General features: G+C 36.8%; 1 protein-coding gene across 3 annotated transcripts in view; it reads right to left on the bottom strand.

The window, feature by feature from the left end:
• Positions 1 to 1,911: 1,911 nt before the first annotated feature.
• LOC116730015 (netrin receptor UNC5C-like) overlaps positions 1,912 to 19,345 on the bottom strand; it is a 201,720-nt gene continuing 184,286 nt past the window's right edge. For 2 of the 3 annotated variants that reach the window (XM_032578951.1, XM_032578952.1), the window contains 5 exons: positions 16,918 to 17,151; positions 12,330 to 12,479; positions 12,038 to 12,202; positions 9,032 to 9,210; positions 1,912 to 5,721 (listed from right to left, as the gene is read on the bottom strand). In XM_032578951.1, coding sequence (XP_032434842.1) covers positions 5,559 to 5,721; positions 9,032 to 9,210; positions 12,038 to 12,202; positions 12,330 to 12,479; positions 16,918 to 17,151 — 891 coding nt within the window. In that variant the 3' untranslated portion in view covers positions 1,912 to 5,558. The remainder of the gene's footprint in view (positions 5,722 to 9,031; positions 9,211 to 12,037; positions 12,203 to 12,329; positions 12,480 to 16,917; positions 17,152 to 19,345) is intronic. The other variant, XM_032578953.1, reaches the window with a different exon arrangement.

Here is a 19,345-nt window from a genome sequence, read left to right on the forward strand (position 1 = left end):
GATTGTGCTTCTGAGGGCCTTTTTGTATTTTGTGTTTCACCATATTTGCAACAATTCAAAACTTGTCTTAAAAGAGTTATTCCCAACATGGAATGAAGATTGAACATAAGTCCAAGTCAGATTTTTATTTTTGTATTTATCTATTGTGGGCATGCTTACATGAATTACTGACTCTTACAGCAATCAATAATTCATGGAAACCCTTCTTATTTGGTAGTTATTGCTACACTCTGGAACATTCCCCCCTACATTTCTGGCACAGTGTAAAGATATTTGCATAAAAACCTAAAATAAAGATTATGGAGAATTGGGGACTAATATTCCACTTTATGCTGCAGTTTCTTCACAGTAGGTTAAGATTTATTTACTGCCCTTACCATTCCTCTCGCTATGTGGTGACAAGATAAACTCATCCCACCTGTTTTTTTCTTGTATAGGTCATAAACATCTCAAAGATTGATTTCATATATAGACAACTGTAGGTCAGCTGCTCCTTTCTTGTAGCCGTTTTCTTATTTATGCAGATCCACAAACATTTTACTTTATTTCCTTCATCCATCATCTGTGCCTAGTCCTTGCAGCGCCACTTGGTGGCCTGTGCTTATCTCCAGCAGTTATCAAGCATCGCATAGGAAGCTTGATAACTGCTGGACTAACAATCAAACATTGACACACTTATACCTTAGGGCGGGGACGTCAATGAGCTAATATGTAAGATCAACTTTTTGAGCTTTACATCATGTTATAATGTTATCAAAAAAAACAAAACAAAACTGGGGTGCCACCTTAATTTTTTTCATGCACCTTTAAGAAAGTGCATGACACCAGGGTGAATCGAACATCACTTTTGAGGCACAGTTCCTCCTTGGAGCTGCAGTTTCCAAGCTTACAAACTTCTGCCCTGTCTTCCCCCACCAAATCCTTCAGACTAGCCAGCAGCAATTAGCAAACACCTGGTGGAATTGCACATCTGCCCAGCTCATTATACGAGCTACTTCTCAGTGCAACATTGAAGAAAACTTTGTTAAAAGATTAATGGAGGAGCGCTGCTGTGATAACTTTATGAAGGTGGAGTTTCAGGGAGAGCAGGAGTTTTTAAAGAGACACTGGTCCAGTTTCAAGGGATTAAATTACAAAGTTAGTTTAAGTCATATTTGATATACATGTACACATGGATTTCATTTTTAAAACAACTGAGGGTAACATAGTTTCTTGATCATGCTATTAAATGGCACTGTATGCCTAGAAAATGCTTAATACCACTCCTTAAAGTTTTTGGACTGCGGGAGGAAACTGGACTACCCGGAAAAAGTCCCAGCATGCTGAGGGAGAACATGGAAACTCTATGCAGAAGAACCTCAGGCTGAGATTCAAACACAGGAACAGCTCTTATTCAGATCAGTCAGTTTCATATTTTCATATTTATATTGCTGAAAAAGAAGCCTGTGGGTGTTTTTTTTTTCAGTAAATTTACTTTTCTTTCTCTATTTGTTTTTCTTTTAGGAATTATGTCATACTTAATATTTACCTGCTGTGACTATTTAAGAAGTTTAATGAAATTTCAACATCCCCTCAATAAAGTGATTCACTTATCCACATGCTTGATTCACAGTTTGCGGCGGCCACATATTAATGAGTCACTCAGATGTGTGCCTTCCTTTGTTGGAAAAAAAATAAAGAAAACACCAGCATGCCTCATTATAACCCATCAGTGCTGCTGAGTACACAGCATGTAGAACAGTGACACCATAAGGACTTTTTAGTTTTTCGATTCCTTCCTTCTGGCTCATTTTATCTGACTACCTCTACAGTGTGTGATTCAGAAAATGTCTCATAATATTGCAGCACAAGCTCCAATAGCTAACTTTTTCCAGCGGTTCTTTCCACAAAAACACACAATGTAGGACAACGTTTCAGCATTGCTTATAAATATAATTTATTAATTGTCTTAAAAATTCTTTCTTACACTTTGTACAGAAAATAATTAGAGGAGATAGAGAGGCAAGCAGTCAGCAATATTAAGCAAGACTCTTGAAGCGTGCCAGAGTTAGCTAAAATGGACCAATACTATCCCACACTAATAAAATCAAATCAAATCAAACCACTCATAATAAAATAAAATGCAAAATTACAAGGACAATTCTAGCTATAGACTTCTATCATGATAACCAATATTTGCATAGTAGACACTGCTTTTACAAAAAAGGAAAAACTCAAAATAACCTTTAAAACATACAAACTAGTATCTAATTGTACTGCTTTTTAAATTCTGAAATATGCCAAATATAGTCAACAGTACACAACTGTACAGATTGTAGATAAAAAATATTTTTACATATTTTTATATCTTTACACTACTTTCTTTGTTTTCACAACATGAAGGACAATTCAAAGGAGATCTGGATGAATCCTCTTTTGAAAGAAAAAAACATTTTTTTACAACACAAAAACACAAAAAAATGCTCATTCTGCTGGCAAGCTGTAAACGCAGAAACAAACATGTTCTTTAAAAAAAAAAACAATTTTCTCCAACATGTTTACTCAGTTGAAAAATAGATCTAGTATGACTTATCTTTAATGTGTCACAATACGTCTTTGACCCTTAACTGTCACGAGGACAGCGGTGTCCTTTTGGACCCAACATGTAAGCTTTTTGGGAGTGACGGTGTGAAAGGTGTTTCCATGTTTTATATGTGATCTCAAACAAACAGATCCAAAGAGCTGATGGTCTAGGCTTGTCTTCTCATTAAAGTGTCTCAGCCCTTCCCTTTGATTTCCTGAAATTAGAGGTTCCATAACCACCCATTTGTACAATACCTTATAAAAGTTGTCGAATGTCTTGAGCTTTTTCACATTTTGTCATATAACAACCACACAGTTTATTTTATTTTATTGGATTATTATTATTATTTTTGTGATTTGCAAATGCCAAATAATGCATAATTGTGAAGTAGAAGCAAAATGAAACAGTTCACAAAATGTCTTATAAATAAAAATCTAAACTGTCTAGATTGTCAAGGTTACTTTTACCCCAAATAGAGTCCAGTGAAATTAATTCCATCAGAAGTCATGTGATTAGTACACAGATTTTACATATGTCGAGTTTATTTTCACTATAAATCCCTCAGTTCTGTGAAGGCCTCAGATATTTGTTAGAGAAAATTAGCAAACAACATCATGAAAACCAAGGAACACAATAGATAAAGTTGTTTAAAGGTGTAGGTGGGATCATTTGCTGACATGGCAGTTTTGTTTCTCAGCAAATATTCTGGTCTCTAGATGTGCAAAGCTGGTGTAAACATACTCCATACTACTGGCTGCTGTGACTGCAGTGAAACTTTTGACTTGCTGTTGGGGGGGAGGAGGCAAAATTGAATTACTATGGGTTGGAATGTCACAAAAATCCCAATAAAATATTCTGAAGGTGGCAGATGGTACGTGACAAAGAGTGAATAGTTCAAAGGGTACAAATCCTTTACAAGGCACTGTAAATGTTCTAATTCTGATACTTAAAACATAACTATTCAGAGACCTTTTCATAATGAACAACTGGATTTACATCTGTGCAGGAGGTCTAGATCTGAAGTTTCTTATTGAACAAAAAATTGTGAAAAAGAAAATGTTTGGAGGACGACCACAAGATTTCCACATAGGATTTTTTACCCTTTAAATTTTTTTTTTCTTTCCTTTACAGATCCTTTACAGAAGCTCCTCTGCAAACTAGATGTTCAGTTATATATGGCATGTCTCCATACACCTTTGTGAATATTTTATATGCATTTCCCTTGAGCTGAATGTTCATGTAGTCTAATTAAATGATAAACATCATACACATCTCCAGGGGCATCTGACAATTATTCATAAAACACAGAGCTGGAGTTTTTCATTTACATAAAACTGTTGACATGAGTCAAACTGAACTTTGGAAACAGTCATACTTTATTTAACAAAGGCCCCTTCAGTTCTGTGGATTTTAACTTTTCCAAACAAAATGCTTTGCTCTGGATTTTTAGATGTCAACAAATAACAGGGAAAAACAGTGAAAGATGTTCATTAATGTAGTTAAAACAATACATAATAAAATTAAAACAAAAATGTTTATGCTATTAAACTATTAATAATCAAAATAATATTATGCAAACAATTTTATACCCATGTATTTACACTCTGAAGATGAGAAAGAGGAGACAAGGTTCATTTTAAATGCTGTAATTCTTCCAAGGCCACTAGATGGTGCCAGTGACCAACAAAGTCACAGTTCGATAATTTATCTGACATCCTGTGAAAATGAGGAGAAAAAACACTGTCACGTAATACTGAATTTGGTTCACAACTGGATTTAAACATAATCTTCGGTGACTTGTTTCCCAGAGTTAAACCCTCTCCGGAAACAAGCCTGAACTGCCAGCCAGGAACCGTCCAGGATGTAAAAAAATAAAAAATAAAAAAAAAGTTGGCATCTCTGCTGCACAAAGCATGAGTTGTCAAGAAAATGATTTTCTTGATTGAAATATGAAAGCAAAAAAAATAAATAAAAATACACAAAACATAAGAGGAGATGAGGTGCTCTTTCTTTTGAGATATTTCCACAGCAAAATACGACAAAAATATTTTCCGCCGGCGCCAGTTTCAAAAACAATCTTTGGATTGGCTTATCTGACAAATTATCTTGCCTTTCCTGGTCTCCTGACCCAAATGATTTAAAATTATTGAGTCTATTAGAAATCATTCTATGGGGTAAAAAAAAAACAAAAAAAAAACTGTTTCCTCAGACTTGTTTCCGGTCAGGATTCCTGATTAGTAAGCACTGTGTCAGAAAATCTGTAGCAGAAAATGAGCCACGCATACAGACAGCGTGATACAAGGAACCCTAAGAGACAATATAAAGACGACAAACTGTACCAACAAACACGTACAGCCAAGGCTTATAAGAAAAGAGTCTTCTTCATCGCTGCTCTCATTATCTGCTTTCCATCCAGATGGTCACCTGCCCGCTGCTTCCATCACTTTATGTTGATGTCCTCCTTCTGTTCTGTAATCAGTTTAGCTGCTCTCTGTGTTTGCTTTCATCTTTGTGAAGAGTCTACCTGCGTCTTTGTTTATCCTCAATCTAGCATTCCCTACTCCTCTGTAATTGGTTTACCTTTGCTTCCTTTATGATTCTGTTTCCTTCCTATACACGATTTCAAGGTCAGTATCTCCATTTCTGCTTACCTTTTTTTTCTTGTCCCTGTTCATCATACGAGCAAGAAAGTAAGTGCTTGGAGAATATGTGATTTTTTTTTTCTCTTGTATATACGTGTAGACGTGTATATATTCTCTCTTGTATTCATGACTCCCAAAAACTCACACACTGATACACATCAGCACCTGCTTGAGCACCTATTTCTTTCACTGCGACCGCTTAATTGCCACGGTATTTAAACAGTGCTGCTCAATCACCGTGGTGACAACTTTTCTTTGATTTTGCATCCAATCGGGTTATCCGCAGCACCAACCACGGACAATCCACATGTAATTCTCTGGAGTTTTGCCGTCATAATAAAAATGTTCCTTTGTTAGTGTTCTGATGTCATGGAGGCAAGGCTGCTGTCGTGACGGCCCATTTCTTCCAGTACAGCGGCCAGTTCATTTAGATCTCCATCGGGAAAATGTTGGGCTTCCCAGAGATCCAGGATGACACCTGTAGGACTGGACTTGGTGGCAAAGTAGTTCAGGTATCTAAAAAATAAGGAGGGAGTCAAGAGAAGGTTAAAAAGTTCATAATGCGGCTTGAAAAGTATGAATATATAGTCAATCTATCATTGAAACCTGAAGTATGTACTGTATTTTGATCCTTTGACACAAACGATTATCAACAAATTAGACAAAAAAAATCTAAAAATGTTTTTTTTCCTCATAAATGCGGTAACAATTCAATAGGGAGATGCAACATGTGTCACGAGTCAGGACGTCAGTGACTGCAGAGGAAGAGTCTGACACTAAGCCATCTCACACAAAGGTCTCGTTGCAGCTTTGAAGTATAAAAACCATCATATTTCTGTCTCATGGGGATAAAAGGAGACTTTCTGTTCTGTAAATCTTGTGATTGTACTGTTGACACACTCTGGTGCCATTTTAATAAAAGCAAAGGATGTACCATAATTTCTTATGGTAAATTCCTATGGTTTCTAATTTATTATATATGCCTAACAGCACATTTTCATTCAACAATTAAAAAAATCTTCCTTACATTGTTTCTTCCTTATTTGGACTGTATCTGTTTCCAATAAGGAACAGCTGTTAAGTGACCTCGGGGGTTCAGTTTAAGCTGAGTACGGAAGAACTTTCCAGTCATAAATATGGTCACTCTGCGTGTTTAGGCAAGGAGAAAGCTGTAACAGCAAGCCTTATTTTGATGAACGCTTTGACAGATCAGTGGCAAAACAACTTTCTAAGACTCTTATGAAAACTTGTTTTTTACAGGAAATGGGAAAGTAAACAACACATTTTCTACCAGTTCACCTGCTGACCAGAAATCACGGTGCCCACATTCACCAGCTGCGTCATGAGCAGGAAGGCCGTGGGGACAATGATTTGCACTTGTGCCTAATTATCCTCTCAATATCTGGCTCTGGCTTTGTAGCAGGTAGCAAATGAGTCTGAATCATCAAGCCAAGCATCTGTGTATGACTGGGTAATGATAAAACTCTGAGATTGCTACCTGAAGTCAACTGGAGGAAACAAAGTCAAATTACCTATTTAGTTCTGCAGAGACTCACTTTTTCTTTTACATCAACAATAAAGTGTTGTCCTTTGCACTTCATAGAGGGATACTAGAAGGAGGCTTTGTGTGCAGGGTGAAATATTTTCTAAAAATCACAGGTTGCTAGTCACATCACAGAGCCAGCACAAAGACAATTAGATTAAAAAAACAAGTAAATATTTAGCATATTCAGCTCCTTTTCACACTTTGTGGCAACCCTTGTAAAAATGTGTAAAGAGCTTAAATTTAAACGTACTGTATATTTTACTACAGAGGCATAGTCTCACACTGAATAATTTAGAATACGTCTGAGTACATTCAGGGTACATCTGTTCAGAGGTGGAAAATCTCACATTCATGGATAATTACTTTTAAAAAACCTGGTGTCACACTTACAGACACTGGTCAAGTTTCTTATTTAAAAATACAACTTAACCATCTTCAATTTATACATTACTATCTAACATTGATCATAATGTTGGTAAAACGTTGTCACCTGCTTAAATATTAATCTTCCACTAATCAAAATAGGGAAGAAACACAGAAAACAGGCTATTCAATTAAGGTAGATTTGTTTTGACTTTCATAAAGGCAGAAATGAAAATAGTTTTTCCCTTAAACTTTAATCAGAAGATAAATATGTTTACTTTTTAGTGCACTTTTAAAATACAAAGAGGCCAGCAGAATGTGTTTCATATATAACAAAACAGAAAAAAAACAAAACAAGCAAAAAAAAAAAAAAAATGCGTTGAGCGAAGCAAAGAGAGAGGAGGAAAAGATACGAAGGAAATTGATTTTATGAAGACGAGCAGACGCTGGAAGAAGCAAGAAAAAAAGATATTGGGTAATAAAAGAGGAAATATAAATGAACAAGACAAAAAAAAGTCAAAATACAAATTAAGCAAATTAACACATAAAATGTGATTATTCTAAAGTTCACATTTAATTCAAACAACTATTATAAAATGTTATTAATAGCAGAAAAAAAGTTCAAGTGATAAAATTATTTCAAATTTATAGTTTTATTGGAACCTAAATGTGCAATAAAACTAGATATAAAAGTATAACGTATAAATAAGTTAAAATATAAAAACTATTGTAAAAGTCAGATAAAAGATAAAACTTTAGATTAAAAAAAGAATAGTTTTTGATACTGTAAGGTTTGAGGCCAGCCCTCAGATGAGAGCCATGAAAAGCGAAAAATGCATTGTTACTTTTTTCTTCTTACTTTAAGCTTTACAAATAAACTTTTTACAGGCCCCTAAAGGACCTGAATGATCATGTGATAAAATGAGATTTGATACTACAAGCATTGATGACTTCCAAACTTAAACTCAATTCTAAAATGTAAATGAGCAGAGAGCGTAAAATTAAAGTTTGCCAGCTTTTAAGGAGATGATTTCTGGAGTAACTATAGAGAGGCTAAATATTTTATGAAGACCAGAAAGAAGAGCACTGAAGTTTTATCTTCTGCAAGGTATAAAAGCCTACATTAGATTGTTTGCATTTATCAGAGAGAAAAACGATCAAGGTGATAAAATGTGCTTCTTGAAGAAAAAAATGTAAACAAGAATGAAATGTAACACCAAGATCTTTAATTTGATCAATAGTGTTCATTCCCATAGTCTACGGATTTTTTAAAAAATTGTACATTACTCTATTTGAAAGTTAATGCAAATTATTAAAAGTTCAGCTTTGTCCTGACAGACTCGTATCTAAAGTAACAGCAACAAATTCAGAGTTTAAAACAATTTGAACCTGAAAAAAAAGGTCAGACAAATATCAACAACTAATGACTTAATCTTGCCACTGCACATAATGAGGGATATGAAAAATTAGGCAAAAAAATTTCACTCACTATAAGAGAAAGCCAGCAAAAATGAGATTATGCATTAATTAAGGCTCTTTAACAGCTTATGTAAAGGCTTTGTCCACATTTTTGCAAGGATTCGATGATTGTTGAGGATGCTGTACTGGTACTGTATACATACATACTGCTGTATGTAGAACATGCAAACTCGCCTCAGAAAGACTCCAGAACTTCAGGGTCTCATTCAAGAACAACATTTGCAGCCATTGAAAATAAAATAAGAGAAAATAAAATCTACTACTTCAACAGTTCTTTTCAGATGACTTGCACTCTGTGATTTCATCAGCCAAGGCGAAGCTAAGTTCTAGTCTCTGTAGAAAGTTTTCTGACTAAATAAGTAAAATCAAGTGAAACACCTGAGGGAGCCAAGCAAAACACAGCAAAAGAAAACAAATAATAGTAAATGTGAGTGTTACCTGTCCAGGTTGAGTTTGTGAGCCAACATCCTCCAGTCGTTGCCTCTGGTCTGTGGTGCATCCAAACTGCCACACAACTTGTGTCTGATGGATAAAGGAATACGGAAGGCATTAGGCCCCATTAAGGTTGTGATATTACTGGCAGGGTCCATCAGGGATGTGTCTATGCACTGGACTTCCTGGAAAGATGACAAAAGGGGGTCATGAGACCAAGCAATTGATTTAAACAACAACTGATGTAAACATTTATATTATGCACATAGTTTCATACTCAGAACATGTTTCTAAAGGGCTCTACAATACTTAAACATCTTTGTTATTTATATATACCTGTCAATAGCTATCCACAATGCAGTTCAGCTAACTGTATTTCAAATTCAAGTACATCCATTTCCTTTTAGGCAAAGATTCTGCTCATCTCTCTTAAGCTTGTCTTTTGTGAGGATAAAATTACACAGGAGAGTCTTCATCAATACACGAGGAGAAAAAACACAGAAACCTGCAGCCACTTCCTTTCTCTCCCTCCTTCCTGTCAATCTCCATCTGTTTCTAAGCCTTCACATTATTCTGCCGCTCCTGAGCTGAAAGGAGGATACAGACTAATGAACGTGGTTTGGCAGAGGGACACGACAACTGTCATTGTTGATGCAAGCGATTACTATTTGCTGTCTCTATTTACCCTCAATTTACCACCAGAATTTCTCTGTGGATAGAGATGGAAGGATTAATGCAAAGGGACATCGCTGACTATCTGCCGAAGTGATACATGCTTTAGATCTGCTTTGCTCTCCATTGTTCAGCACCACAGAATGATTGAGGATTTCCAGAATTGTATTTAGTCTATGACATGCACAAAACTTACTAATGTATTTTTCCATGTTTTGATGCTTATCTTTACACCAGTCAAACATCCAGTGACACTAATGCATATATTTGGTTGGTGAATTATTTCAAATTGATAAAGAGGCCTGCAATTTTCACTGGTATCGCAGTTGCAAATACTGTCAAGATCTAGGAAGCAACATCCAAAACCCTCTACAACTTTAAATTTGCACGTAGATTAAATTTCCATTTAGAAACAAACATGGTGGTGGTAGTATTATGCTGAGGGTGTGTTTCACTACAGAAAATAGGTTGGATAATGACCTAGGAGGAACTGCCCCCTAAATTGTCTACTTCACTACAAATCAACAGTTGGTTGAAACATGGGTTTTAGGTGTTTCAAAGGAACACAGATGCCAAACGCGCATCTCTGTTTATAGAGAATCTATAAAGCCAGTTAACATTAAGCTTCTGGAATAAACATTATCGGGCTGAGCTTAAGAGCCAGGTTCGTGCCAGTACTCCAGACCTTTTAAATGAGGGCTGTATTATTCATGGACGAAAGAGTGATCAAATATCTAGGACGATTAATGCAAGAGGTCTGTTGAAATTAACACAATGTGTGGTTTATCCACAACATGCTAAAATAGAGTTAAAATATTCACTGCTGCAACAGTAACAAACTCTGAAATCAGTTTGGGGTTTTTTCCATTTAAAAGTACTGTAGTAAGATAAATTGAGAACTGGACTTCAGGAATAAACATTCGAGGCACTTTGATGTGCAGCTTTAGCAGTTTTAGAAATGACAGGGCACTTAATGTGGAAAGCTACCATGAAGCATGCCAAACATTGTCACTGAATAGAAAACTGTCTTTGACAAATAATTTTTTTTTCTTTTGCTCTGCAAATTCACAGAAGTGCTTCTGTAAGTTAAAAACTATCCTCACAAGGGAGCATACAACTACTGCCTCCCTTAATGTAGTTACAGCACTTCCAATACCAGTAATGTTTTACTAAAGCTTCTGCATTGATTTGCAACTTACAGTTCAGTCTCAACCACTACTGCTCTAAATAATCCAAAAAAACTACTGTGGATCAGGCATAAAACCGTCCACTCCAAGCCAAGACTTTTCAACCACCAACAAATGAACAGAGTCAGTAAAGAGACATTATAGACCATCTCTTTGGTATTAATGCTGTTGAAGTAAAAAAGCAGAGTTGAACTCTTATATGTCAAAGCCTCACTCAATCACACAAACCCTTTACTTCTTTTTGTGCAGTCATGTCATATACTATAAATGTAATATAAATTAAATTTCAATACTGTGATTTGCCCTCTGATGGTTCTGATAAGTATGGCTTTTGAGACTGGCTGCCACATTGTCAGCTGGTGGAGAATACTATATATATATATATATATACATTTACATGTGGCCTTAAGCCACATGTAAATGTTTGCCTGTATTTAATTACTGCTGAAAATCTGAAAATGTGTACAAGAAAGTAAACAGGCATATCAGAGCGCTGGCTTTTATTATACATTCAGTTCTTTAAGAAAACATGTTCGCTGTTATGCTCATTTTGCCAATTAACCAGTAAAGAAGCAAGCAGGAAAAAGGACAATTTTCTTACTTCTTTCAATGTGGAAAAAGAAAAACATCAATTTAACTGTATATTCATGGTTTAAAAATGTCAAGATTAATAATAATAAAAAAACATGTCCACATTAATATGTTGTTACGACTGGCTGCAGCAATACTGACAGACACACACACACTTTCTGTGACTTTGTGGTTACACTCCAATACAAAATCAAAGAAGAGTTATTCATGTCACATGACGGGACCTGTAGCGGTTGTATGAATTATTAAGCAGAGTCACAGAACCACAACAGGTACCTTGACTCGCTGTCATGGAGAGAAGAAAAAAAACTTTATGACTTTAGAATCTTTATCGTAGGACAAAGAACTTGCAGGTAAGTTACCACCAGTGTTACTTTAATTTGTTGAGCTGTTCTGCTTATTGTAATTATCTTCTGCAGTTAACTTGAACAAGCGGTATCAGCATAACACTGATATGCTGATACCGCTGAGTATCAGAGTTTGCTTCTTTTAATGCACATTGGGTTCTAATCTGTGGAGGATGTAAATATTTAAATTTGCAAAAGAAAATCTAGAAACATACCTCTTCTAATGTGCTGCTGATCTGAAAGATTTGGCCTTCTCCTTCTACCTGCCGAACACAGAGCTTGCAGCTGATCTCTGTGGTGGCTGAGCTCAGCCTCTCCAGCGTGAAGGTGGAGTGAAGAGTTCTCTGACATCCACTCCACACCTGGTAAAATGGTATCTCCTGCAAAGCATGCACGGGTAGAATAGCATTTTGTAGCATTACATAAATCAGTGTTGCATATAAAAACAAAGATATACAGTACTACTGAGTATGATTATGTCTATATTGACCCCTGTATTTTTCTCACCTGATATTTTGCAATAAGTTTACTCTTCCAGTGTGTGTGTGGCACATCATGGATTGACAGTCGCAGATTGTGTGTGCTGTCTTTGAAGTTCAGAGTCTTTGGTTCATCCAGTAGCTTCCCTCCCATTTGAGTCTCCATCTGAAGAACCTCCTATATACAAAGATCCAGTAATTAAAAATCACAATTCTTCCCTCAAGAAAATAATTTAATAAATAAAACAAAACTACTTAAACATTTATCTGGAGGTTTGATATTTTTGTCATCCATAAACCACTGCACAGGGCACTTATTTCACAATGACAAACTCCTACATTTCTGGTTGTGCTCCTTGGATTTAATCAAAGCTGTGCAGCAATAAACCAAAATCATTCTTTACCATCCTCACTATCTTAATTAGTAATGCTTTAATTGTCAGTAGACTTCTGTGGTAAAAGACTAGAGAGGAAGTGTATCAAAAATCAAGCAGAAATAGACAGTAAATGCAGAACAGTTCAGTGTTTTTTCATGCTAGGATACAAACACTGTTTTCACACTGAAATATTTATAATAAATCATCCTTAATTTATGGACATTTACTCAGGAGTATATTCCAATGTTGGGAAAATTCTGATTTCAACAAATATTGCTGGTTACACAATTCCTGGTACACCTACTGTCAATAAATTGTTCTGAAACTTGGATTCCTGCTTGTGCTCAATTCAGCTCAACTCAGAGGTTTTGCATTGCATGTACAGTTGGTCTAGAGACTGAGATGTTCTAACTCTAAACCAAAGCAGAAAGTTGATTTTTTAACTATTGTGTAATGTTTTGTAATTTATTAGCTATATGTTTACTCAGCTGATAGACTGAGTAACAAACCATCTACAGATTACTTGCAGAGACCTTCAGAATCTTTTGAAAAGTCCTGATATTCCTAAGATTTTGTGATGTCTTTTACTCCAACATGGTTTCCAGGGCCTTTGGAAGAGAAACAGGTCCCACAAGTATGAACATTTCTATTTTCTTTGCTGCTGCTTTACTTTTTGCCTGCTTTAGAGCATTACTTTAGATATTGCTGAAAGAACATAAGAAAAAATGATACCCTTAGAGTCTTAATTTCGTGGAAGATTCTTCTGTGTGTAAGGTTAATATATAAGACAATTTAAACCAAACAACACAATGTTCAAGCCGAACAGAAAAGGAGTTCTTCAGTCACAGCCTCTTATTTTTTGATAATCTCAAAGTTGTCTTTATTGCTGGTTATGCTACATCCACAGTGCCCAGTGTTAAATGTCAATGACAATAAAGGTCAAAGTGAAAGTCTTCTTGGTGACCCCTCAAAATGAGGTTATAATAAATAAATATTGGCCCTTGCTAAAGCAAGGTGGCCAGTGACTCAAAGAAATTATCTTCTGTCATGTTTAAGCACATGGGGGAAAAGGAAGACATAGTTTGGCTTATATACTAATAGATTACCACGACAACAAATTTGTCTGAAACTTTACATAGAAAGAGTCACTGCTGTTTCTTTAACCATCTGATGCATGACATATTGACTATACAGTCTTCCATGAGTGGGTCTTTTTTGACCCGTTTTTAAATCAATGTGTTTTTATGCTACTTTTGTCATTTTGATTCAAAATAATGTTTAGTATGATACTTTCTGCTGTGTTTTATTTAACACAAGAATTATTTCATGTTTGAAATATTTTCATTTTTCACTTTTTTAAGCATTTTTAGAAGAAATTGTAGAACATTTGTGACAATTTGTAGAACATTTTTAAAATGAAATGACAACAGCAATGTTGGAACAATGACAGCGTCCATTATGTGTGTGGGCAAGGGGAGGGGGATAGAGGGGGGGATGGAAAGAGCACGTTTCTTGAAACTAGCTAGCTAACCAAGCTAGCTGACATTACTGTCAGTATTCTATTGTGCTATGTGTACCATCCATCCATCCATCCATCCATCCATCCATCCATCCATCCATCCATCCATCCATCCATCCATCCATCCATCCATCCATCCTCCGTTTTATCCGGGGTCAGGTTGTGGGGTCAGCAGCTTAAGTAAAGGCGCCCACAGTTTGCTCTCCCCAGCCACTTGTTCCAGCTCCTCCGGGGGAATCCCAAGGCGTTCCTAGGCCACCTGAGAAACATAGTCCCTCCAGCGTGTCCTGGGTCTTCCCTGGGGGCCTCCTCCTGGTGCCCGGAACACCTCACCAGAAAGGCGACCAGGAGGCATCCTAACCAGATGCCTGGATCCTCTCGACATGAAGGAGCAGCAGCTCCAGGATGACTGAGCTTCTCTCTCTAAGGGAGAGCCGAGACACCCTAAAAAACTAAAACTAATTTTGGCCACTTGTATCTGTGACCTCGTTCTTCCGGACATGACCCAAATCTCATGATCATAGATGAGGGCAGGAACTTAGACCGGTAATCAAGAGCTTCGCCTTTTGACTCAGCTCTCTCTTCACCTCGACAGACAGGTACAACGCCCGCTTCACTGCAGACGCTGCGCCAATCCGCCTGTCAATCTCCAGCTCCACTTGGGGCAGGACATCCTCCTCGACCCGGAGAAGGCACTCCATTTTTTTTCAGCTCATTTATTTATGCATTTATTTATATAGCTATGAATTTTTATTTTATTTATTGAGAAAATAAAAGACAGAACCTTGAACACATTGATCAACAGGTTTTGCATGTCATTCAACATATTTTCTCTTTTTGTTTTCTCATCCAGGGCATCAGACACACAGAGAGACACACACACACAAATAATACACATGCACAATAAAGTAAAGGCAGTAATGTTAACTAGCTTGGTTAGACAACTAGTGTTAGCTAACTTCAAAGAAGGCTAATAGGTTGATTTGTGACAATAACACTGACACAGCGCTGATGATTGACACACACACGCACACAAACATTTGTGAGGTAAGAATAAAGATAATACTTATATGTAAGAGTCCTTGCTTTGTACAATGTCATTATTCAGGGGTGAGACTTAGGACTCAGTGGGAATGGTTCACAAAAAAATGTTTTCCTGACAGTCACAGTTGGTAAGAAACAAAGATTCCCATTAAATTCCATAAGAAATGAATGTGGGTCCTTTTGAACCCACTTATGGAAGAAAGGGGTAGTAATACAAAACATGATATTTCTTGTTATTTCTTTGATATTTCAGGTAAATTAAAAATTTTAATTGCATGATATCAATCACATGAATGTTGAGGAATACCAAGTGATGAAAACTTTTCATTACAAAGATATTGCAAAAAGATGAGCTCACCGGATCCAAAAGGACCTACTCATGCATCAGGGGGTTAAAATGTCCCCTCATGACTGGCTTCTTTCAATTTAAGCTGTCTACTGAACACTGAATCCAAAGGTGAAGTATTAAAATGGGCAAAGTGTCTGCTGCAGCCTGAGGTCTGAATGCAGATTGAAGACAGTCTCAGTGCTGCGCTGATTTGCACTTCCAGTTTGTGGCACAAAACATGTTTTATCAGTTATTTATCATTTAAAGTGATGTTTAAAGTATATTATAAAATGTTTAAATGAACAAAACTAGTGGGAAGTCTCCTCTACCCACAAGTCTTCTCTTCATTTTTAAATTGCACACATTTCTTATAATGAAAAGTAAAGGATGTCATAAATAATTGTCATTTTCAAACTCCTTTGCTATCACTGAAAGAATTGTGGAACTATGGCAACAAATCGGCATAAAATATAAAGCTGTGCCTTAGTTGTTTTATTTCTTCAGTGAGAATTTGATCAATTTAATGTGATTAAGAAGTCTGTATTGAGAAGAAAAGAATCAGCCAAACTTCCATTAGAAATGTAAACCATCTATGCAACTCTTATAAGAGAACCTTTCAGACACTTTAAGGTGTATAAACGTACATGCAGAAAAGGAAACATTTAAAGGCTGTTGAACTGCAGGAAAAATAATCAAATGAAGGCCCACAAACATTAAGATATATGTTTGCTAGAACAGCTTTGATGCCTTCTTTCTTTTCTCTGATCAACCTCAGACAAACTTCACTTAGTCGGCTCTCAAACTTCAGCTAACCCACGCAAACTTTTCATCATTAAAAGTCCACCTTTGAACTTGGTTTTCAAGTTACAACTGTTTGCTTGAACTGGTAAGACTGAGTGTGTGTTGATGTTTATGCGATTGTGTGCATGGCTGTGTGCCACAGTGACACTTGACTTATCACTGCACGAATAAATTACCAATGTTAATCTCCCGTATCAGATGGCCCCTCCGGTGCTTTGAATTTGTTTAAATTTCTAATGCATCTCTCTTTTGACATTGCTTGACCTGTTTTGTTTACTGCTTCTCGGCACATCTCCACAAGACGAGGGGTGAAGATGCTTCTGTTCATGACTTTATACAATCCATTTTGTTTTAGCTCTAATACAGCTCATTTCAAATGCAAATCATAAGAGAGGAATATTAATATGATTGGTAATAAAAGAAGAACTCTTTACTGCTTTGCAGCATTTAAAACACTTGGCAAATGTTTGTGCTTCAATAATACCTTTAGTATCAAGTACTTTTTAAAGAAACTGAACTTTGAGTACATGGAGTTTTAACACATTACCTTAAGTGCGTCCTGAGTGTCGTCCAAACAATAAATCCTGATGTGATAGTCCAAAGTTGTGCATGAGACTGGCCCAAAAACTGCCAGTTTGAGCCTCTTAGCAGCTGCTTTGCCTATTGACTGGCCCACCAGGCAGTACGTCCCCAGTGTCTCTGTCAAAATGTGACATGCCTCCAAATCCATCTGCACATAACAGGGGGTGGTAAAGTTTTCCTCTCCCACCACAACCACATCCTGTGGAGACCACACAAAAAAAATCACATCATTATTCTTTAAAATTGTCATGCTTAATTTATGTCTCAGATGACACAAACTGGGAATTTGTTTCTTGCAAAACAAGATGAATATATTGCTCAAATCTGTTTTGGAAACATCAACCCAATAAATTGGTGGCAAAGAAAACTCATCATTCACTCAATCCCACACTAAATTTAGTGCTTACCATAAAAATACCAGGTTCTATACCAGTGAAGGAACAGTAAGGGTTTCCAAGTACACAAGTTTGCTAAGAGAGCAACAACCTATTTAATGCCGTTTTCTCTATATCCCAAACTGTGGGGATATACAGTAGATAGTATGTTGTGGCGTTTGTATATCTTGTGTTGATATACCAACGCAAGATAAAAATATTCTTGTTAAGTGGATGAGAATGATATACTTCTTTTTTTTCCTGGGCATGTCTACCCAGGAAAAGAAATCATTCATTTGCATTCTTCTTTGGAAAAATACCTAAAATTTAGCTATGCTATAAAGAGAACATATGTTAATATACTTTTTCTACAAATCCCCAATGGCATTTAGCTCAAAGCACTAGTTAGACATCTAACAAATGTATATATTTTGATCCAAACCATTTTGCAGTAGCCCAGGCTGTATATTTAGGGTCACTGCCCTACTTACAGTTGAACATCTACGTAAGTCTCAAATCTCTTGCAGTCCCTAAAAGGGTTTCTTCTTGCATTTTTGTGTAATTAGTCCCCATATAACATTTTTCAACTTTGAGCAGCTTCCTTGTTGGTCCTGAAGACAAGCATTCCTACCACATAATGCTACATCCATTAATCTTCACCGTGGGTTCTATTTGCATTGTTAGGTTTTTGCCATAGAGCATGTTGCGCTGAAACCAAAAAGTTTTTGATTTCATCTGATCTTCTACCACGCATTTATTATCTCCCCAATGGCTTGTGAAATACTGCCCATTGGTCTTGCCGTGCATCAGAAAAGGAGCCTTTCAGATCACGGTCTCAGTTTAAGTGGCCGTAGGTTTTGTCAGAAATGTCTGACAAAACCTACAATCAGTTGTGTTACAGGTTTAGTTGTGCTAAATTATTGAACAACGGATTGTGGAGTCAACTGTGAGATGTTCAAAGAGATTGATAACAAAACTCCAAAGCCTTGCAGAACAGCTGTACAGTTGTTAGTACGTAACTATTTCTGAAGGCTCATAGTGCATTCACACCAAACACGATTCGCGTGGCAGGCGCGTCTGGTTTACGTTCACAGTCTGTGTGGAGGCGCGTCACGGTGCGCTTCGCACATCTAGCGTCAAGCGCTTCTGACGCGTTTGACAAATAGGCCAGCAACAGAAAACAATGGCAAGAGCGATTCTGACGCATCTGACGCATCCTTGACCTCCACATAGACTTTGAATGTAAACCAGATGGGCCTGATGCGTGAGATGCTAGGTGTAGAGCAAAATGTCTAGCGTCTGCATTCACACACGTGTTGAACTTGAAGCGTTGAATGCGTTTTTGACACGTGTAATGAGTTTGGTGTGAACACACTGTCAGAATTTTGTTTTAATGTTACCAGAGTAAGGGGGACTGAAAAGGGGGACCACAATTTTATTGTGATATTGACTGTGTTCGGGATATATGTTCTTTACAGGCATCACATTATTTAGTAATAATGTTATGTTTATTAGGGGGAAACAAATTATATTGACATCATTAGCTTTATGACCATAGCATTACAAAATGGGAAAAAGTTTAAGGAATCAGATTACTTTTTGCATGGCACTGTAAATATGGTGCACTGAGTTCTCACTGAGTTCCTTTTAGTCTGGTGGCTGCATCTTTAGTTGTGTGAGTGAAATCATGAGTCCATGCCTGCAGACACCAGCGCACTGTGGAATCAATGCGTCCTACATGCTCACATGTGATAAAAACACTGCGCTTCGATTTGCAGTTCATGTGGAGTTCTGTTCCTACAGACAAGCTAAATCAATACAGAGAGGTAGGGAAGCAATATGGTCTGAATCTGTTATTACTGGTAATCACAACCGTGGCTGCTCCTCCTGATATGAGGGGAATTCAATTACCTCCCTCGGCCTGTTTTGGGGAAAACTTTCTGATGGGAAATGAATGTTCTACAGCAATGAGAGAAAAAAAAAACAAATCGACTTCATGATGAAATTCCACTTTCAGTT

This window comes from Xiphophorus hellerii, chromosome 12, assembly GCF_003331165.1.
Source record: "Xiphophorus hellerii strain 12219 chromosome 12, Xiphophorus_hellerii-4.1, whole genome shotgun sequence".
Lineage (NCBI taxonomy): Eukaryota > Metazoa > Chordata > Actinopteri > Cyprinodontiformes > Poeciliidae > Xiphophorus > Xiphophorus hellerii.